Consider the following 23,875-nt stretch of genomic DNA (forward strand, 5'->3'; position numbering starts at 1 on the left):
CTCTGGAACTTTCTGAAACATTATTTTTATTACTGGGTTGTATTTCTAGTACATGTAATTTCAAGGGCAAGATCTATGTTTGTTTCAGCTTTGCATCTTCAATAGCCTTTGGCTTAAAATTCATAGTAGATGCATGACTAAATTTACTATATCCTTGTTACTTCCTGTGGCCCATGGACCAGCAGCTTGGTATCCTTGGGAGCTTGTCAGAAATGCAAAATCTTGGCCTACTCCAGATTTGCTGAATCAGAATTAGTCTTTTTAATATGATCTATAGGTGATTTACTTAGGTACACAATCAACACCTCCTGACTGACTGAACAATGAATAAACAAATTGTATTGTTCTTCTTATTGCTAGTCTGTCTCCAAATTTAGCTCATGTGATACACCTTGGTCAAATTACCTTTCTAAAATAATGGTTTATTAAGTGAATTCTCGTTAAAAAAAAAAAAGCTTCAAATTTAACTGAATTGGGTAGTTCTGCCTGGATTGCAAAGCCTTTCAAAATCTGGCCTCAAATTTCTACCAAATTTACCTGAATTATCCTTCTACCTGAACCTCTTATTCTAATCAGTTTGGCCTGACCTGAGTGTCTGTTCATTTCTACTTCTCTACTCCCCTATTTTTTCATTCCATGTTTCCTACTTGATTAACACACTCTCTTTTTCTAACCATACAAATCCTATTCATCCTTCATGTTCTAGCTAAAAGAGTTTTATAAAACTCTCTCTGACCACCCCAGCCCATAGTGATGCTTCTCTTCTGTCTTGGTAAAGCTTATCTTCATAATGATAGCAGAGAACTGTGGACTGCAAATTTCAAGAAACCTATCAAACCTATCTTGATTCAAGAAATCAAGAAATTTTAAGATTCCATTTCCACCTCTGCCACAAACTTGCATAATGCTGGGCAAGGCCAGTTAACATCTCTGGGTTTCAAAATTTGTCCTTTTAAAGAAAAACACTAGGAAACCCAACAGTACTGTGTTCCACGCAATGTAAGAAAATACGTCTTAGGGGATGTATTTTAATATACACATAACATTTATAAATGAATGGTTTTAAAATATAGTTGTTAACTCTCAGGTATTGAAGAAACGCTCCCATAATCTTCATTGTACCCTCTTTTTAAGTAAAAGTTACAATAAGCAAAGGCAAAAATTCACCATAATTTAATCCAAATAAGTTACAAAGTCTTACTCTTCAATTTTAGTATTGTTAAAATTATGGTAAGTGAGAAGAATGAGAACTGAGAAGTAGAATCATACAGAATTTAAAAACCAGACTTGAACCTTTTTTTTTTTTTAGGAAGATTAGCCCTGAGCTAACTGCTGCCAATCCTCCTCTTTTTTTCTGAGGAAGACTGGCCCTAAGCTAACATCCGTGCCCATCTTCCTCTACTTTATATGTGGGATGTCAACCAAGCATGGCTTGACAAGCAGTGCCACGTCTGCACCTGGGATCAGAACCGGCGAACCGCGGGCTGCCGAAGTGGAATATGTGCACTTAACTGCTGCGCCACCAGACCAGCCCCATTGAACCTTTTTTTAAACGCAAGAATAGAGCTCTTACTCCCTACTGTTATCTCTCATAGCTGAGTAAGGGCTCTGTGCTCCCTGACATTCTTGAGCTATTTCTCTCCTTGCTTTAAACACAGGGTAGTTTCTCCCATGACCCTGCCTGTTTCCCTGGAGAGTCTCACATAGAGGCTTCTGTATGACAACAATTTGCTTTCATTAGCAAAGAGCTACACAGGAAAGAGAAGAATGAAGAGGGAGGCAACACTGACAGAATATCAACAGGCTGCAGATTAAATGTACCTGTTTCCTTTACTACACTCCCAGCCCAGATTTCCATGAGAACAGCTGTAAATCCTTCCCTCCACATTCTACCTCTGCATTCTAAGCCACTTCCTCTGGGCTCTTCAATAGCACTCTAAGACGGAGAAAGTCTAGATTTGCGTCAACCGTATTTTTAAAACATTGTTCTCATTTTATGTGAGGTATTTTTATCCAAGAAAAGGATAGACACTAGACATCTGTATATTCTCAGAACTTCCAATATCATGCTTATAATTTTGTTGCTCTTTATATGCTGTCTTCAAGGTATATTTTGGAGTTACATGTAATATCAACATTAATTATTAGGAAATGTCTACCACAAAATCAGTAGTGTGGGCCCTAGAAATCAAATATTAGCATGTCAACACATGAGCCTTTCAATGGTGTTTTGGCCTTTATAGTTAGGTAATGGCAATGTCTATAGTATATCAAGTAACCTTTTTATGTATACAAAAGTACAACAATAGGAGAGAATGCACAGAATTGTAGTCTGGAACAGCTCAGGGTAAAAAAATGACAAAAAAACAAAAAAAAGAAAGCTTTTACCTTAAAATATTTCTTAGAGCTCATTAACAACTTGGAGGCAGGGCCAGAGCCAGTGGTGGGTAGGAAACAAGTTCTAAACAACTTGGTGAGTTTGTTCCCTAGAGTTTCAGGCCTGCTCTATGCTTTTAGAACTCCTGGATTCATCCTATCTCAGAAGTTAATTTTTGTTTCTCTTTTTTTCTGCTTTTTCTCCCCAAATACCCCCAGCACCTAGTTGTATATTTTTAGTTGTGGGCCCTTCTAGTTGTGGCACGTGGGACGCTGCCTCAGCATGGCCTGATGAGTGGTGCCATGTGTGTGCCCAGGATCTGAACCGGCGAAACCCTGAGCTGCCAAAGCAAAGCGCTTGAACTTAACCACTTGGCCACGGGGCCAGCCTCAATTTTTGTCTGCGTTAAAGGTGCATCTGCATCAGGATAATTTTTAGGTGCTTCTTTATAAGAAAGGATAGGTTACTGGTCAGGTGCAAATTCAAAAAACCACCCCTTGGTTTTTTTTCAGTGGGTTCTTTCTACTCCCTTCCCAGGGGTGGAGCCTAGGTCAGGGTGATATTAGGTAACCTGTGACACTGGCTTTACCAGCACAGGTTCTAAGTTGGCTGATTACTTAGCTATGGACTTCTCTAAAACTAAACATCCAGGTAAATACAAATGGTGAAGATTTTACAAAGAATGATGCTTGAAAATATGTCTAACAGCCTCTACTCCAATGTCCTCAGAGAAAGAAAAAAATCAGGAGGAAAGAAGAAAACTTTAAAACAGATGATGCAAAAGCTACTATCTTTCAGGTTACTGGCAAGATTCTACGTCCAAGGTTTGGATCGTGTTGTGTCTAGTTTGAGCCCAAGCTGGGGTTTATAGGTGTTAGAGCATACCTTGTGAAATGGTACTGCAGAATCTCTTCAAAAGCACGTTTGGGTCTTGGGAAAGCACTCATCTTAAGGGAAGAAGGAACCAGGCATAATGAACTTTACTCAGTGACAAGGTGGTGGTAATAGAGAAAGCGGTGATTATGGTGACAGATATATCACGGTATCTGTCACTCAGATTTGTCTCCACAAGGCTGATGTTTGAGTATTTATAAAAGCAAGCACGCCTCTGGTAAACTGGAAACAGTGCCAGGAGAAAGATGGCCAAGCAGCAGTGTTGCATGGTAGTGGGATGCTCAGAAAAAGCACACTTGCTTTTTTTTTTTTTTTTTTAAAGATTTTATTTTTTCCTTTTTCTCCCCAAAGCCCCCCAGTACATAGTTGTGTATTCTTCGTTGTGGGTTCTTCTAGTTGTGGCATGTGGGACGCTGCCTCAGCGTGGTCTGATGCGTGGTGCCATGTCCGCGCCCAGGATTCGAACTAACGAAACACTGGGCCGCCTGCTGCGGAGTGCGCGAACTTAAACCACTCAGCCACGGGGCCAGCCCCAAAAGCACACTTGCTTTTGATCACATGTGAGCCACAGGTGGGGAGCCACAGAAATAGTTGGGGAATTTAGCAGAGGGCTGAGTTAATTTCGTAAATGGTCTAATATACTCTTAGAGATGGGCAATTATAGTCAATGTGCCTCCACTTGTAAGTGGGTGAAGCCTGGAGAAACTCGGGTTATATAAGGATACAAAAATCAATATAGAAGTCCTAGAAAACAAGTATACTTACACTTCAAAGAATCAGATAGTGTTAATTTTGACATTCTCTCTTACTCTCCTCACCCATGATTTCCCTGTCATTTTTTTTTTTTAAAGATTTTATTTTTCTTTTTTCTCCCAAAAGGTCCCCTCCCCCTGGTACATAGTTGTATATTTTTAGTTGTGGGTCCTTCTGGTTGTGGCATGTGGGATGCTGCCTGAGCATGGCTTGATGAGCAGTGCCATGTCTGCCCCCAGGATTGGAACCGGTGAAACCCTGGGCTGCTGAAGCAGAGTGCGCGAACTTAACCACTCGGCCACAGGGCCAGCCAACCTCCCTGACTTTCTTGAAACAAGTAGTATAATACCATCACCATCAGTTCCACTAGGATAAAGCCAACACTATCAAAAAAGATCCCTGTAAGCTTAACATACTCATAGGAGAGCAAAGTATTTCTCCTATTGTAGTAGGCATTCCAGGAAAATGTCTACCCCTAAAAGACATAGACATCTCCATAATTCTTTGGCTTCTGAAGAATGAGATATGTGAAAATTACGGTGTTAAATTTCTGTCTCTTTAGCAACAATCCTACCTAGTTATTATTCCCAAAATTCATATTTGTATAATAACAACTTCAAAATAAAATCCAGTACTTACTTGTCTCCCACAATTCCCAAGTTGATTGTGGGGTAACCATGTTCCTGAATTGTTGCTAAGAGGGTTGAACGATTGCTGTCTCGAATCTTTCCTGGTAAGAGGTCATCTTCAGGATTTAGCAGCTACAAAGCCAGAAAAACCACCACAAATTATTCTCTTAGTATAATGTTGCCTATTGTTAATGGAAAAAAAAAAAGACCTAGTGAACAGAGTTTAGCATATCTAGCACCTACAACAGTACCTGGCATGTAGAAGATATAGCTCAAAGGATCTTCGTATAACTATTGATAGTAGCGAAGGATGAGAAAACATTCCTCCAGAATTAAAAGACATGTAGAAATTTAAAAGGTGACCAAAAGCAGGCCAAATATCACACCAGCTTTGGCTACAATTTGACAGTGGTGCTCTGGAGATACTGGCCTTCCCAGTGGTTGCTTACTGGGGTAAACTAAATGAAACAACTTTCTTTTTTCCTCCCAATATTATTTCCCAATTTATCTTTCACTGAGAACATCTGAGGTAGAGATTGGGTGACATGATATTCTCAAATCTGAAGAGAACCATCATTTATCTTTTCCTTCAAGATTTTTGATCTCTTTTCTGAAGTGGGATCAAAAGTACCAAAGAAGTTAAACTTCTCTGAAGGAGAGGGAGATAGTTGTTTCTACTAGCGAACTAAAACAAGTAACACTTAAACACACATACCCACAATTCCATGACTCTGAATTGAATTACCCTGTAGAGATTTAGTATCTACTATTATATGTCTATGAAGAAAATATAAGAAGCTTATTTCATGTTAGGATGTTCCAGTGAGACAGTGTGGCATAATAGCAAGAGCTTGGGATTCAGACAAGTTTCAAATTCAAGTTGCCCAAACACGTTATACCTTAATTTTCTCGTTCATAACATACAGTAATAATAATTACCTTGAAAAGTAGTTTTAGGGTTGAGATAATGAGAACTTGGTTAATATAGATAAACATACAATAAATGTGATTGTCTTTCTTTTTTTTATAATATATGATACTGAAAGGGTACCTATTTTCCCCCTCGTTGTTCTCATGTTGTTACTCCTAGAGGCTAGTATAGATGGAATTAGTTTATAATGTGAACACAGATTTAGATTTATTAAGTTATAAAATACTTAGGAGTAGGGGGTCCTTAACACACACAGACACACACAACATACAACTTTAATTTACAAATCAATTTTAAGATTTTTTTTTTTTGAGGAAGATTAGCCCTGAGCTAACTGCTGGCAATCCTGCTCTTTTTGCTGAGGAAGACTGGCCCTGAGCTAACATCCATGCCCATCTCCCTCCACTTTTTAAAATGTGGGACATCTACCACAGTATGGTGTGCCAAGCGGTGCCATGTCTGCATCAGGGATCTGAAGTGGCGAAGTGGAACATGTGTACTTAACTGCTGTGCCACCAGGCCGGCCCCTAAGATGTATTTTGATTTCAGAAATATTATGAAATGAAAAAAAAAATACATCTTTGAAGTGAGAAAATCCAGGACATTATTTTAGGAGGCTGAAGGCAAGCCTGCACATTTCAGATGCTTAGACTACCAATATGGCTAATACCTAGGGCTTCATATCTCAGTTCTACCAAACAGTAACCTCTAACCCCGTCAATCTTCCTTCTGACTCATTAGTGAGATCATATGGCTAAACGCTTGGCTTTATGTTGGAAAAGGAGTAGCTTTGCAATCAACTGTTCCCTTACAACAGCTGGAGAACTCTGATTGTCTTATTCAGTGTCACCTGGGAGTCTTCCCGTCAAATAGTGCATTAATTTAACTTAATCAGATGCCATGTGACATTGCAACCCACTTTCATCCTTAGTCACTGGGAGAGCTTGGAAAATTGCTATTGCGGTGCTAATATAGATTAATTTTCTAATCTTCATTAACACACGGTTATTGAAGTTATACATTTTATAAAGGCCAAACCTTGCAGCTCTTTAACTCCATTAATCAGACAATTTGCTTCAGAAAGAAAACTATGTGGTTATATACTTTTGTTTTTACAAAAGAACACTGACCACCAACTAAGTAAGATTCCCCCATTATTAGGATGTTTTCTTTTCCATTCATGTTCCTTCCTGTTATTTTGCTGCAGTTCTAGAAATCACAGAATTAGAGATCATTGGAGAATGAGTTATTTGTCTGTAATTGACATAGTGAAGTAATAGTTAAATGAGGGTGTGGGATTTACAGTGCATTTTAAGTATGCTCAAAGAAAACATACAGAATTGAATAGAAGATTATAAGGCTGAACACAATAGGATAAATTCACAATATTCCCCTTTAAAACTGAATCATTTTTTGGTATATTTCTGGTCATCTCTGGAATGACGCCTGAAACTTATTACAGTTAAAATGCAAATTAAAAAAAAAAACAAAGTAAAACAAAACATAACCCATTATTTCCATACCTTGTTACTTTCCTATCACATATTAAATTTCAATTTCCTGTTTCCGTTATTGTCAATGGTGCCACTATCTTCCCAGCTTTCAAAGATTTAACCTCTGATTCTTTTTTTTTCCTTTGTAGTCCACCATCTTTCCGAAGGTCTCAATCGTTAACAACATCTTATTCCATCTCCTCCTTGAGTTTACATTTTCATTTACTCTCTTATCACCCTCTCCCTCAATTTCAGGCATTGAATATGTCTGAATTTCTGCAAAAGCCTTATAATTGTCTCTTGCTTACAAACTCTTTCCTTCTGAGAAATAAAACAGAAACATCAACTTGCAAAACTGTACAGTTATTTACATAACAGATAAACTGTACCAAACCATGACAAGTAACTCAAACTATCTTAAAAATCATATCAAATTGTCTTAACACAAGCTAATTCAGACCTGTAGGCTCCAAGATAAGAGCAGGAACAAACTGAGTCTATGGCAATTTGTGCTCCAAAGTTAGGACTTACTGTTTCAGCAACTCACCTATTTTACAAAATCTGACCAGCCTCTGCCTAGACCTTACTTACTAACTTCTACCTTAAAACCACCCCATGACCTAACCCAGTCCTCAAAATCCTGTAAGTATCCTTCTGTAATTTCCCTGTTTTGAGACACTAACGAGACTCTGTCCAGGTGAAGCTCTCCCTTGCTCAGAAACATTAATATATCCAGCTTCGTATGATCTACAGGTTCCCCTGGTGGTCTTTGTATTAGACCTTTGATACTCCTGGAGGTCCTACCAAGTCTTAGGTAAGACCCCTTGCCATCGGTATTCTCACACTGGTTACACCGCACTTTACTCAGGTCTCTTAAGCCTCTTTGCTTGGAGGATTCTTTGTCTATGATCATAAGTCCAGCACTTTATGTTAAGCTCTGATCCTCTTTTGTTGAGCTCCCAAAGCTAGCTGATATTTACTTTGTCTGCTCTAAGAATAAGGTTCCCAGGATTTTTTGGTTATCTGACCGAATTTATACTAATTTCTGTTTTCCTGGGTGAAGGTGTGCTAAAGCACAGATTTGATACTAACCATCTTGTCAGCTGGCTACATTGTTGTGTCTCTCTAAGAATGTTTCTTAGTTTATGTTTGAGAAATTGGCTTTGGAACAGATCTGGCCTGCTGATTTTAAGTGTCAGCTGTCACGGGTTCACACTTAGTGTTAAGGACTTTAGACATAATGTCTAAGTGATATCTTCCCTTTTTGGTTCACCTTTAGCTAATTAATTCATGGATTCATCTAATAATAAACTTGTGCTAACTCCTGGCATAACTCCAGCTTCTGTTTTATCTTTCTTGCATTTATCTTTCTAAAAAGCATAATTTCATCAAGAACCCTATGAATTGGAGTAGTCATTTGGAGTGCTTCTGACATGACCACAATTACTCATTTGAAAACACTTTTAGAGCAAAAGGGGAATACAATTCTGAATATTCAATGATTAGCATTTTATTGTTATGCAAAGCTTCAAAATGAAATTTAAATACAAATGTAAAAAAAATTCAGTTCTTTTGTTGAACCATCATGAGGCGGTTTTCTGTTTTATTTATCTAAAAGAGAAATCACTTAGTTTATTAAGAAGCCTCCCTCTTTGTTTCTGTTCTTCAGAGATTTAATCCTATGGTCTTGATGGAATTGTTAAAGGGCCTAAGATTGGTTGTCATGACTCATTTTCTCTCTCTTTTTATGTATTGAAATGGGTTTGTCTGCATCTAAGACATTTCCCCTCTTTGCAAAGGGAAGATGATTGGACTTTTATAGTGGTCAGTAACTCTTTCCATACCCACTGCAAACAGCTCCTTTTTTTTTTTTTTTATTATTATTTTTTTTTATTTTTATTTTTTTTAAAGATTTTTTTTATTTTTTCCTTTTTCTCCCCAAAGCGCCCCGGTACATAGTTGTATATTCTTCGTTGTGGGTCCTTCTAGTTGTGGCATGTGGGATGCTGCCTCAGCGTGGTCTGATGAGCAGTGCCATGTCCGCGCCCAGGATTCGAACCAACGAAACACTGGGCCGCCTGCAGCGGAGCGCGCGAACTTAACCACTCGGCCACGGGGCCAGCCCCCAAACAGCTCCTTTTATATCCTTACATTTCTTTCTCCCTCTTCCGGAAAACTTAATTTATTAAGAGATCAAAAACCAATTCTGGTTATTATGGGCACACATTAGAAATATCCAGATATCCCAGATAAACAGATCTAACACAAAAAGGGGGAAAAAGTAAGATTATAAACTCTAATGGATCGTGTTCCTATTCTACATGGCTTTTCATTGGACTTTGGAAAAAAGTTTTAATTTAGAGTTAAGCTAACTGCCTTGGTTACTAGGTTATAAGATGAGAAGGAAAAAATAACACTCAAGAACTTTGAACATAATTTAAAGAGTCTTTAAGAATGTAGTTTATAAATACAGAGGTTTACAGATTGTATTAGAAGAGTTCATAAGCTATTTCTATTATAATGACTCTGGACAAATTAGACTGATTTAATAGTTTTGGCTTAAAAACTGTCCTGTGTTTTCTTCCTGACTTCACTACCATGTAAGAAAATTATACTGGAATAATATTCTAATTATGCAAATCTTGGGCTTATTTTCTCATAAACAAAAAGTCCTAATTTTAATCTTCTAACTTTCCTTTCCTGGTTTTGCTAGAAAATAGCAAAATTTGTATTCATCTGAATCTGGGAATGATGATATGAAATGTCTCTGTGAAAAGAGACTGATGAGGTTCAAGACATGCTATCCCAAAATATGGCACTTCCTATATTGAATATTTTAAACCGGAGGAATTTGAGAAATGGCCTGTGTAGGAAGGACTTTCTGACCTTCTCCTGAAGCAGGTCATTAAACCCTCATGTGAGAGGGGCCTTCCATACGCCCGGAGCAAAGGAGCATCCTCATCTCTGAAGATGAAGGGGCACGGAAGGGAAGCTGAATGAACAGGCCTTGCTAAATTTCTCCCGGTTTACTACCCTTACCTCATACCCTTTGTCCTATTACGTCTTTACACAACTTTCCACTCTTCATCAAACCTAATACAAAAATGCTCAGGTTTAATAGTTTCTTCAGGTCTCCATTTTCCTATGAAGGTGAACAGGAGCAGGTTTTGCCAACCCAAAATATGCCACTTTGGCCTGAGGATTATTTTGAGATAGACAATAAAAACCCTGCATATTTAGGAAAAGCTCTTTACCTCCCCCCCAACTGCCTAATTGGAAAGGGAGTCTGTACCAGGAAGTCAGTTATTACCAGAAACACCTTTTTATCTAAGAAACTTAACTGCATAACAGGGCAACCTTTGTTTTCTAAACATTTCCTCCGCCTTCCTGTGAATGGCTTTCCTCCCCTTTGTAGCCCAAGAAGCCTACCCCTTTCCTTAGCTCAGGACGTTACATAAGCCTCAATTATCTGGCTGCCTTTTGAGTCTTCATATCTTTATGGGGCTCTTGTACTACGTAATTTTATCTTTTTTTCTCCTGTTAATCTGTCTTATATCAATTTAATTATTAGACCAGCCAAAGAATCTAGAAGGGAAGAAGGGAAAATTTTTCCAGGCCTACAAAGGCTCTCGTCTCACGTAAAACTCATATTAAATAAACGTGTACAATTTTCTCTTGTTAATCTTCTGTTACAGGGTAACAAAATTTATAACCTGAGAAATTAGAAGAATAGAGGAAAAATATGGTTTTCTTTCCCTACAAGATGATTTCTTATAATGCTTCTGTTAGATCATAAAATTTAATATGAAATTAAATTTTAATTTCCAGACAGTTAGTTCTAAGATTTTTTTTCTTTTTGAGGAAATTAGCTCTGAACTAACATCGCTGCCAATCCTCCTCTTTTTGCTGAGGAAGATTGGCCCTGAGTGAACATCTGTGCCCATTTTCTTCTATTTTATATATGGGATGCCTGCCACAGGATGGCGCAACAAGCTCTGTGTAGGTCTGCACCCAGGATCATGGCCCATCAAAAAAGTGGTACATGGGGCTGGTCCTATGGTGTAGTGGTTAAGTTCAGTGTGCTCTGCTTTGGCGGTCTGAGTTCGCGGGTCTGGATCCTGGGTGTGGACCTACACCACTCATCAGCCATGCTGTGGCTGTGACCCACATATAAAGTGGAGGAGGACTGGCACAGATGTTAGCTCAGGGCAAATCTTCCTCAGCAAAACAACAACAACAACAAAATGGTACAAATCTGAATTGACCACATCTCCAGAAGATAATGACCTAATCTAGGCTGAAAGTAGCCAGAAGTGGGGGGACCAAGAAATGACACTGAAATCAGAACTTTCTCAAGTGTACTATGACGTTCAAAACATAAGTTGTGACAAACTATGGCAGAGAACACAAACTATCTTAGCCTAAATTGTTTTAACACCAGCTCATTCAGAACCACATGTTCTAAGATAAGACCACTCACAAATTGATTTAATAGTAACTCTATATAGACTCATATGTTCCAAAGATAAGACCTCTGACTGTTCCAGCAACTTGCTTAGATTACACACTCTGATTGAGTCCTACCCGGGTCTCCCTTACCTAAGATTGGCTAGTGACTAACTCTAGCACATTCAATATCCTATATATAGCCTTCCGTAACTTGCCCCTTTTCAGACACTACTGAGAGTCTGTCAAGGTGGTGCCCTTCCTTTCTGAAAATTTAACACCCACTCAAAAAAAAAAAAAAAAGAAATAATCAACATGTCTCATGTTTCTCTAGTGGTCTTTGTATCAGGGTTTTGATACTTCTTTTCCTCAGTGACACACATCTACTGAAATTATTTCTCAACACCACTTTCATGACTTTCTCCTCTTTAACTTTACTTAGAACTGTCTCCCAGTCTGCCAGTCCATGGTCATTTACTTTCATTGTTTAAATACTGTACCAAAGGCTCAAGACTCACCTCCCTTAAGAAAGCTACCATTAAAACTTTTATCCCATATACCTGTATTCTTCTAGAACTTTGTATATATCTAATATTAATAAACTAACAGTTTGTTATCTAATTTTTATATGTGCATATTTCTTTAAAACTTTTTTAAATTTTAAAATAATTATATATTCACAGAAAGTTGTAAAAATAGTATACAGAGGTCCCCTGTACTCTTCACCCAGTTTGCTATGTAGTAACATTTTATATAACTATTGTATAATATTAAAACCAGGAAACTGACATTGGTATAATGTATATGTATAATTCTTTGCCATTTTACCATGCCTCAATCAAGACACAGAACTATTTCATCACCACAAAGATACCCCTCATGCCAACCCTTTACAGTCACACTTTCCATTCCCTCCATCCCGAACCCATGGCAATCACTAATATGTTTTCTGTCTTTATAATTTTGTCATTTCAAGAATGTTACAGAAAAATGGAATCATACAATATGTGACCTTTTGAGATTTCTTTTTTCCCACTTAGCATAATCCCATTGAGATCTATCTAGGTTGTTGCACGCAGCAATAGTTTATGGCTTTTTATTGCTGTTTCGAGTTTTTGGCTATTACAAATAAAGTAGACCATTTATATTTAATGTAATTATTGTATGTTAGGGCTTACACTTGCCATTTTATTTTTTGTTTTTGGTTCATTCTCTCTCTCTCTTTTTTTTTTGTGCCTTCCTGTGGATTATCGGAACATCTTTTAGAATTCCATTTTGACTCACCTATAGTGTTTCGGAGTGTATCTCTTGTAGGTTTTTTTTTAGTGGTTACAAATAAACATGAGTTCTCATCACAGGATTGTCTACTTTAATGGTGAAAAATGGTAAACAAATTAAATATCTAATAACAGGGAATTGATTAAATTAATTATGAGACATCCATAATACAACTGTCACACAGCCATCAAAGACAGATTATAGAACTACATTACTGCCATTGAAAGATATTTGTGATATGCTAGTTAAGCGAAAAGAAGGCAGATAATAAAACAGTATTTATAGAACTGTCTCATTTTTGTAAATAAATATATATTTATATAGGCACAGAAATAAGTCTGGAAGAGTATATATCAAAATGTTAGCAGTGGTTTCCTTCTCTTTTTGCATTCTTCTAGAATGTTAGCTTCGTAAAGATAGGGATTGCTGTCTTTTTGTATTTACTACTGTAGTCCTGACAACTAAAATAGTACTTGGCACATAGCAGGAACTCAATATATATTAGGTAAATGAATGAATGCTTATTTGTATTTTCTAGTTTTCCTGTAAGTAAACTGTTACTACAATCTAATCTCTTTATGTTAAAAATAGTGTATACCCAAAAGAATTTCATGTGGGGTCTTGAAGAGATATTTGTACACCCATATTCATAGTACCATTATTCATGATAGCCAAAAGGTGGAAGCAACCCAAGTGCCCACTGATGGCTGGATGGATAAACAAACTGTGCTATATACATAGAGTGGAACATTATTCAGCCTTAAAAAGGAAGGAAATTCTGACACATACTACAACATGGATGAAACTTGAGGACATTTTGCTAAGTGAAATAAGCCAGACACAAAAGGACAAATTCTGTATGATTCCACTTAAATGAGGTAGCTAGAGTAATCAAATTCACAGAAACAGAAAGTAGAATGGTGGTTGCCAGGGGCTGGGTGAGGGGGAAATGGGGAGCTGTTATTTAATAAGTAAAGAATTTCAGTTTTGCAAGATGAAAACAGTTCTGGAGATTGGTTGTACAGCAATGTGAATGTACTTGATACTAATGAACTGTACACTTAAAAATGGTTAAGATGGTAAATTTTATGTTATGTGTATTTTACTATAAAAATGAAAAAAAAATTTTTAAATGTCACTGACGACTGGCAAAAACAGTTTCAGGGAATAGTGATGCCTCTATAAAAAGAGGCAAGTCAGGAAGGAAGTATTCCATTCTTCATGGTAGGAAGGGAAAGATGGTGAGTGAGATTAGGTAATGGTGGAACATCAGGTGGAAATATCCCAAGGAAGTTGAAAATGAAGCCCTGAACTTACAAAAGAGGTCAGGATTGGGGCTATAGATATGGGAAATCACCTGCATATATTTGACATGAGAGAAAAACTCTAAGGGAGAATTTAGAGGGAATGGAGGAGGACAGCAGAGAACAGAATCTTGGGGGAATACTCCATTTAGGGAATGGGAGAAAGATAATGAACAATGAAAGGGAATAAAGAAGTAGTAGCCACAGCATCAAGAGAGAACAGAGTCACAGAACACAAGGAAAGAGACAGTTTCAAAGTGTTGGGCGAGGAGTGTCACTGATGTCAAATGGTATAGATAAGTTAAGGAGAATGAGTATCAGAGCAGGACTTGGAGATTAGGAGGTTATTAGTGTACAGGAAAGCAGTTTCTGTAGTAACGGGGCACTAATCAGATTTGGGAATTTTATGAGAAAGTGGACAGTGAGGAAGGAAGGGCAGTGGGTGCAGACCTCTCTTTCAACAAATTTAGTAGTGAATAGGAGGGGAACAGTGCAGTAGCTCAAGGAGCAACAAGGTGTTAAATATTTGGATGTAGAAGGGAGACAAACCACTAGAGAGAAAACAATGAAAGACAGAAGACATAAGAAATCATTTAGAAGCCAAAGTTTTAAAGAAGGTGAGAAAGAATGGGTTTAAAGGTAGAAGGAGAAGAATTGCTCTTATAAAGGAGAATTACTTTCTCCTTTTAGATTGGAAGAAAGGAAGATAGCTACAAGAATGGAGAAAATTTTGAGGTAAAGAGAAAGGAAGATGAGGGAGTCCCCATCCAGTTCAGTTTGGCAAATATGTTCTTAGCTTCATTTTTTCTATAAAGGTGGTGAGGCCATCTGCCAAGAGTGACAGAGTAGGGCTGTTACTGAGGTTTAAAGAATGTATAGAATGTATGAATGGTCTACCCACTGAAGGAATGTGCTAGGAAATCAACAAGACAGTTATATCAGAATTATTGAGCAACTCTAAGTGCCAGGTTGACATTAAATGGCAGAAATATGTAGTGGGCCAGGTAATCACAGTTCCACGAGTTTTTTCAGTTATGTTTTTCTGGTTGGGAGCAAAAATGGAGAGAGTGGAGGATGGAGTCATTCCATCTGGATATTAGCATAGCAAGCAAAGGAAGAGAGTAAACGAGTGAACCTATCTGAAGTGTTAGTGAGGGCAACTTTAAAGTGGTGAGCCATGGTCTTTAATCTGGACAAGAAGTTTAGTATAGCTAGAAGACATGGACTATCTAACCTGACAGATTTCAGAGATTGCCACTGAAAAGCTGGAGAAATGAAACTTAAGGAAGAGATTGCCATTGAAAAGCTGGAGAAATGAAACTTAAGGAAGCTTTAGTCAGAAGCATAGTGGCAGAGTGGAAAAAAGTCATAATGGCCAAAAGACTTAGGCGTAAAACCAGGCTTCACTACTTATGCAAAATACATGATGTTGGGCAAGTTGCTTTGTTTTTGAGTTTCAATTTTCTCTCACATAAAATGAAGGATAATTATACTAACCTCATGGTGTTGCTTTAATCATAAAACATATAGCAGTACTGGTCATAGGTCATAGTAGGCACTCAATTTCCTACTCCTTCTCATATTAACAGGGACAAAGACTTTAAAGACACTAGTTTTATAACAGCAGCTGCTTGTGGAAGGCCCCAAAGAATATTATATGGAGATTTTAGACAGACTTTATATTTCTAAAGTTCAAACTTGTTTTTACAGGCCTCTGTTACTGACAATGGCCAAGAAAATTTCAAAAGATGGAATAGAATAAGCAAAGACATAGTGGAGATACATATACTTCATTCTCTGTGTGTGTATGTGTATACGAGAGGGAAAATATGAGTGAATGAATATGAGTTATGGAATATGGCTGAAGGTGACTGAAATAGCACCCTCAAAACTAAAAGACCTAGCATCTACTGAAGAAATAATTACTGCTAATATTTTGGGTAACTAGATAACAAATATACAATCTTGACTTCTGAAGATAATGGCAGCTGGTTGACTGATGTCCAGTCTAAAGACCTGAAGGTCACCATCTAAAGTTTCAAGGGAATCAGAATGTATTTTATGAATAAAGATATGTCACCAAGAGTCAAAACAGAAAATAAAACTGGGAAATATAAAGGTTGGGGAAAGGAGAGCAAGATACAGCTGCCTCCTAAGTGTAAAATTGCATCTCCTAACTTCTATTTATACTCATTTCCAGGTGACTTTCTCTAGTCTCATGATTTTAAATATTATCTATATGCTGATAACATCCAAATGTATGCCTTTGATTCTAATCTTTCTCCTAAGCTCCAGGCTAATACATTCAATTACCTACTCAATATTTCCACTAGAATTTCTAATAAGTATGTCAAACTTAACACGTCCAAAATGGAATCCCTGATTTCTACTGCCTAATGTTTCTCATCTAGGTAAATGATAACTATCCTTAGAATTGCTCAGGCCAAAACCTTGAAATTCATCTTGACCCTTCACTTTCTCTTATATTCTACCATGAATTCACTAGCAAATCCTGCTGGCTTTATCTTCAAAATATATCCTGCGTCTGTTTACTTCTCATCATCTCCACCGCTGCGACTCCGGTCCAAATCTCTCACTAGAGTATTGCATATCCTCCTAACTAGCCTCTCTGCTTTTTCCCTTTTCCCTCCAATATGCCATGGCATATAGAAGCCAGAGTAAACATTTAAAAATTTAACACATGTTCTGTTCCACATTGTATTTCCCTTCCTCAAAACTGGCCACTTAGAATAAAATGATCTTGCTTTTGTTACCTCTCCCACCTCATCTCCTTTTACTTTGCTCCTCTCTCTCTACTTCAGCCAGAATGACCTCCTTGCTATTCCTCAAACATGACAAGCATGCACCCCATCTCAGGGCTTTTGTTTGTTGTTCCCTTTGCTTGGAACACAATTCCCTTTACATGGCATACAACCTCAATGTCTTCAGATTTCCACTGTAATTTGACCTCATCAGTGAGGCCTGATTACCCTATATGAAAAACAAGACTCTATCAGTCAGCTCTGGACAGGAAAACCAAAATCTTCTAGGTATTTCAACAGGGATTGGGTCGGGTGAGAGAAGGCAGGATTTAATACAGGGAATTGGTTACAAATGTGTGTTGGAAGAGTTGGAGAAACAAAAAGAGAAAAGTGTGTTACCAAAGATCAGTAACTGCAGGAAGTCACTGTTGATGCCAAAGCTATTGGTGGACAGTGATGTTACCGAGTGTTGAGGAAGCCTGTACTTCTGCTACCTTCTTTCCACTTTCTATTATCATGTTAATGCATCCCAAGGGCAAAAACTAAACCAACGGGACCACAGCTGAAAAGAGAGCCTGGGAAATCACGTTTTCAGGCTTCCGGCCTTACTGTACAGGGGAGAGTATAAAAGGGCTGATATGGGATAAGTTTCAACAGGTAATATCTGGCATATACCTCTTCTACTGCCACTCTGTATCATCTTACCGTTCTTTTTCTTCTCCATACCACTAACCACTATTTGTTTGTTTACTGACTATCCCCACCATTAGAATATAAAATCTGTAAGAACAGGGAATTTGTCTGTCTTTCTGCTATATCTCCAGTAGCCAGAACAGTGCCTGATATCAGTATGGTAGCACACTAAGAGAGGAGGAATGGTGGGAGGGGCCTGACCCTGTGGAGAGGAGTATTTTAACACTGACATTGTTTAGAATTGCCAGTGCACAGTAATAATAAAAAGAAGAATGTCTTACGGTCAGTTTTATTATTGTTTTCTAATTTTCTACAGATAATGCATCCTCTTATGTGAGGGTAATGGATTAACAAAACCCTTTCTCTATCTCTAAGGACAAATCTGGCCTTGGGTTAACTTTCTAGCTCTGTTCCTCTGGAAATGTGATAAAGACGAAATTTCACCTTGTTGCTAGGCAACATTTCTTATGGTAAAAATGATCTCTGATTGGGAACCTGTATATGGATGGACTAGAAGGAACTATAAATGAATGATAAACACCTAGCGGGAAGCCACACTTTTGGGCTTCCTAAATGTGGTGACACTTGTAACTGGGCATTTTTGTTGTGGGGACCCTGGAAGCTGCCTAAGACTGTTTTGAGAAATATTGATTCCTATGTAGCACATGGACCTTCTAAGTTGGTGGCTCCTATACTCTCCTAATATAATTCTTGTTTCCTTGCACCTGAGTATCACCTGAAGAACAAAGAGAACCGGTAGCTGTTGGACGGCTGTGTAGACTGCTTAGAGGACTAGTCCCACAGAAGAAGAAAGCCTGATGTTGCCCTGCTGGATGAATTCTGTTCAATGCCTTTCTAAGCAAACTGTTTCAGGTATAGTGTATTCACATTTTGTAAGTCTGATGTTTAGTTAAGAGAACCCCTGGCGGGCATTCCACTATGTAGTAGATGCTCAATAAATATTTATCGAACAAATGCATGAGGTTGGAAACACATGCCCACAATTATGTAATTACTGGATGGTATTAGCTAAATCATAACATGCATAGTTTGTGGAAATCAATAAATGTCTCCACTGGCTATTCTGTGTTATAGTTCATAATTGTACCTCCCCAATTTTGAAATAATTCCCTCATCCTGAAGAAGCTCATGTAGTCACAAAATATTGCACAGGTTTTAAATATCGTCTATATAGACATCTTGTATGGCATTCTTTGGATTGCCCAAGGCCACTGTTCTGTTTACCAATATACCATGATGGATTCAAGAAGGGGATATATGCGAAGCCATATATATCAGGGATAATCAGAACTAATACTTAAGGAGAGCTTGTGCTGTGACTGACTAAATTATAGACTTGACACATTAATAGAGGAATGTAATTTCTTTTGGCCTCTCTGAAAATAAATGATTTTTTTCCTATTATTTTCTGGCTATCTGGGAATCTCAAGCCCTCAGAAGAAACACTATGCTTTATTTATCTCTTTTATCCTAGGTTCCAGTATAGCATCTGGCAAAGAGGTACCCAATAAACATTTGTTTGAACTATATGGTCAGAGAGAGTCATAACAACAGCTAACTTTGGACAAGAGTAGGGGAGGAATGTCAAGCTTACATTGACTAAGAGATTATAGAATTCAGAAGCATTATTCTCTTGGAAAACTATGGTAAGTATAGCAGACCAGAGAAAGTAGGGGAAGGGAGTCATATAGAATCTACCATAACCTCTCTAAGAATAATCAAGTGTACAGGGGCAGGGAAGTAGGACTACAAATTTTTCCTTAGATTCCATGATGTAAGTACCATTTCTGTTCTTATCCCATCACTTTTCCACCACCACTAGTAAGTAGTGTTAGTAAAGAGTGTAAAAGACAGCTTTAAAAAAAACACTACCAAGGTACTCTGGGGGATAACTGAGAATATTTGTCCAGTTCTACAAAAGCATGAGGAATAATACAAGAAATATAGCTTAAACAATATTGCCTAATAACTAGTTATTTATGAATTTGCTCATTCTCTTTAGCTTTCCCAAACTTCACGAACTCTCACAGATGCACAAAGCATATAAATAAATCACAAATAAGAGTAGCTCATGAAGTCAACCAGTTTAACAGAAATTTCTTTCTGATGCTAAACATAGTGTCAGTTGGTCCTAGAGATATTAAAATCTTCACTATGTAGATCAATTGAAAAGAATGTTTGTTTTGAGTCAATCAGTAGTTTTAGGGAATGACTAGAGCGCCTACACAGGGAAGTAAGCAAATCTAGACTATTGATTTATCTATCCATTAGCAAAACAAAATATTCCATTCTTTTCTTTTGCCCTTTCTAAAAGAACTATAATGGTAATTAAGAGAGGCCCTTGAAAATGTTCATTTCCAAGACCTTAAGAAATTAAAAATAATGGTAACAAATGGCTTATTTTCAGGACAAAATTAAAGATTAAAAAAGAAAAAAACGAAATCCTGTTCATAATTTTTTAAATATTAAGGGTCTAAAAAAATTATTTAAAAAAATCTCAATAGTTTCTGATTCTGCTCTTAGGCTTTGAATTTCCAGCAGATTCACTTTTCAATATTCCCAGTTTGACTTTTGAGCCTCCAATTGAAGTTTTGTATAACCTAAGCAAAACGAGGAACTGGAGTTTTTCAAGAGTTCTCAGAAAAAGACGGACCAAATTCCCCTTCTTAAACCAAGGCTGAAATGATATTCTGACACATTCTGAATAGCATGCCACTTAGAGATGCTATCTTTAGAAAAACAAACAAACAAACCTGATTTTCAAATCCTTCCTGGTGATTAAAGATCACAAAGAACTTGTAGCAAGAAGAAGTTAGGATTAGCCATGGTGTCCTGATTCATTGAATTACCTCCCACACTTAGGTGGCCCATCATCTTAGCAGCAGAGTGGGTACAATTCATTGTCCTGATACACTAAGTACTGAGTTTGCACAGTTGAATACCTATAGCTAACAGTCAACGTTCTTTGTTTGTATGTACCAAGCGTGTGGAAGGGCCATTAGTTGTAGTAGTTCCTTCTAATAAATGGAAGGGAATATTTCTTAATATATAATTTCTAGTTCTTCCTTCTTTTCATCTTCTGCACTTGGACTATGCTGAGGCCAATTTATTATTTCCCTGTTACAGGAATGTGGTAAGACATATAACCCACAATGTTCTGTTTACAACACAGAACAGATGTCAGATGTCAGAAATACTTTTATCTGAAACTCTTTCCTCACCCCCCTTTTTTTTTACCTCATTCCCTGTTGACATGACTGCAACCACTGGGAACTTATTAACTTCAACCTCTGTGACACCTACAGTGGCCAGAAGACCAATCTCTGATGGGCCCATGTGGGTTCCTTTGGCCAAAACGCATTCTCCTCTTTTAATGTCATGGCCGATAGGTCTGAAAGTCAAAGCAGAACCATAAACAATAAGACTAAGAATAATATTTTCTCAACTCAGAGGGAAAATTTAGTGTCAGAGAAGGACGACACTCAAGGGGGGAAAAAAGTCACAAGATGACGTAGAAGCGAAATAATAAAATGAAGAGATTCTAAAAACTCCATGCTTTTTTAATTAAAAAGTTTAAATCACATAACAGAAGACAGAAATAAGATTTGTATGTATTACTGCTAAAAAGGAATATGTTACTTCATATTTGAAAATTATTTTACAAATTGCTTTGTACTACATTACAGTCAAAAACACCAGTTGCAAACTTTGTTTGATTTAAGGCAAGAATTTACATGAAAATATCTAGAGCATTAACGATAAGAGGTCCGTAGCTTGTTAGCTTTGTGGTGAAGAGAATAATGCTGCTGAGGTTCCAGCTGTGGACATAGTTTTCATCTGGACCTCTTAGCTGGTCCAGTTCTGTGGCTACACAGGTTCATTCACTCGGCCTGCTGTCACAGGGAGAGGAGAAGTGTAGCATTGTCACAAGGAAATGTTAACAAATTAGTATTAATGGAGTCAGAGCAAACATATTCCATTGTAAGAAAAATAATTTAAAGTACATGCATTACTTATGGTAGGACAGCAGTCTCATCTTGTATATAAAGAGGAGCAGATTATTCCATCATTATTGGTAGTGAGTAGAGGAGGGGCTGTCAGCTAATTGTGTAAATATCCAGTTTTGGAATTATCTGTGTTAATACCAAATTCTGGATTATCTAGGAGTAGAATTAGCTATGGATTATGTAGGCTCATGACTTTACCTCCTTCTCATGTTGCTTTTGACTATCTATTTTGCCTTTACCATCTTCGTGAAAAAGTAATCAGGGCAGACATGGGATGTAGAATTCAGAAAAATTCATTTTGCTGCTTGTTAAAAGCCCTGAAAGCTAATGGCTAATTGACTAATGATTGAGCTGTGGATTTATAATAGCCATGCTTTCCTGAGTTTATGATCATGGAGAAGCAAAAGCTGGCTATACATTCTATATGTTATGAACTTACCTGATATCTTGGCCTGGCCGAGCTTGCACCAGAATTCGTACTTCAAGTTCCTCAGTGCCCTGTGATAAGAATAAGTCACGTAATTTCAAAAAGAACAATCTAACAGAATTTCTGATCAACAGAATTTAGCTACTCAAATGCTTTTACATTCAGAATATATACAAATGTAGAGAAAAATAAAACTATCTGCTAAACCCTTTGAACACAATGAATTTCTTGAAAAACTAGGTTAGATGCCAAGGAATAAATAAATAAATAAAACATTTTCAAGCATTTAAAAAATGTACCAATTCAAATATTGAATCCTACTTGGTAAGTAGTATTTTCAAGGAAAAACAAAATATATATACATATGTGGCTATCCTAATAGACACAGTGAATTTGCATGGAGATAACCCATCTCTTCTGTTCCCACGAATCATGGGTACAACACTACACTAAAGTTCCCAAATATCTGCAGAAATTTCAGGGAAGGACTTATAGTTTGCCTGGCAGTAGGTTTCTGTAAATTAATGGTGATCATCAATTTTACATTTATGGGCTGTGAATAATATTGTGACACTGGAACTATGTCTTGTCATCTGGCAGAGTCTGTGGATGCATGTGTTCTGGATTTCAATACTCTGCTGGCTTCTCTGATGCCAGTAAATCTGCTGGACAGTTTTAACAGCAGGCAATGTGATCTGTATGCCAAGAGTTCAATTTTCTAAGCCTAACATGTTGGGAAAGTGATTAAAAAGAAAATCCCCAGATCAAGAAAAGTGGCTGTCTCTCAGCATGGCTGAATTTTACTCTATACTGAGCCCAGGAGAATATATATTTATTTTTAACTCTAGTTTTTAAAATATAAGATGTCTTAAACTTCTTCACAAAATGAGTAAGGTAGCCAGTTGTTAAAACCTCGGTTGAAACTATTTTTTTATTAGTGGCTCAACCTCTGGTTTCAATACTCGTCACTAGTTTCAATGAGATGAAGGCCTCCTTAGACCAAAAAAGATCCCAGGTTCTTTATTTAAGGCAATAGAGGGGGAACTGACATCAATTTAATATCTCCAGGCTGTCATTTGGTGGCACAGATATTCCTGAATTATAGAAAACCAGAACTGGTTTAGTTGCTTAGTGTAATACTCAAGAACTGGCCCAAATGTTCTATGCTAAATTCTTCTCTATTAAATTCTCCTTCATATTTTATCAGAAGCTTGTCCTGATGAGCAAATTTCTCAGCCAGAAGGTATGTCAATAGTTAATATCTCTGCTCTTCTATCTTGAGGTAATTTTTTTACTCGTTTGCATGTGAAATTTCTCGGATCAAATGTGGTTCAAATTCTGCTATAATCACAGCGATGATCATAAAAATTTTCTCCTGTAACAAAAGATTTTCAAGCCTAAGGCAAATCCTTCTTTACTGGAGACCCATATATGCAAGATCTTAACATAACCAAAAAAAAACTGAGTTAATCTCATAAACATTGCAGAAAATGGGCATGACTTATAATATTGCCATAGAAATGGAGCAGTAAGACCTGGTAATGACGTACATCATCGGATTCCCTGATAAGTTCGGTATCTTCCACTTGTACTACTGCATCAGCACCGCAGGGGATGGGAGCACCTGTTGTAACTCGCATGACTTGTCCTGGCATTACTGTCTGAGTCGGCTGAAAATGCAAACATGTAAGAAAGAGTTGATTTACTTTGCTGCTGCAAAGGAAAAGCCTGCAGGAGATGGAATATTTTTAGAAACAAACCATAAAAGGAAAGTCTTACAGTCTTACTAATTTTGGGCCAATGTGATAAAAGTCACAAACAGGTGCACTTATACCAAAGAAACTTTAACTTGATTTAAGA

General features: G+C 37.4%; 1 protein-coding gene across 4 annotated transcripts in view; it reads right to left on the minus strand.

Annotated features, from left to right (window-relative positions):
* LOC124233758 (gephyrin) overlaps positions 1 to 23,875 on the minus strand; it is a 574,265-nt gene that overhangs the window by 54,193 nt on the left and 496,197 nt on the right. For 2 of the 4 annotated variants that reach the window (XM_046650942.1, XM_046650940.1), the window contains 4 exons: positions 23,566 to 23,685; positions 22,028 to 22,086; positions 20,819 to 20,972; positions 4,664 to 4,785 (listed from right to left, as the gene is read on the minus strand). In XM_046650942.1, coding sequence (XP_046506898.1) covers positions 4,664 to 4,785; positions 20,819 to 20,972; positions 22,028 to 22,086; positions 23,566 to 23,685 — 455 coding nt within the window. Of the gene's footprint in view, positions 1 to 4,663; positions 4,786 to 20,818; positions 20,973 to 22,027; positions 22,087 to 23,550; positions 23,686 to 23,875 lie in introns of all 4 variants that reach the window. The other 2 variants (XM_046650941.1, XM_046650939.1) reach the window with 1 other exon arrangement.

The sequence above is a fragment of the Equus quagga genome, unplaced genomic scaffold, assembly GCF_021613505.1.
Source record: "Equus quagga isolate Etosha38 unplaced genomic scaffold, UCLA_HA_Equagga_1.0 220_RagTag, whole genome shotgun sequence".
NCBI classification, from domain to species: Eukaryota; Metazoa; Chordata; class Mammalia; order Perissodactyla; family Equidae; genus Equus; species Equus quagga.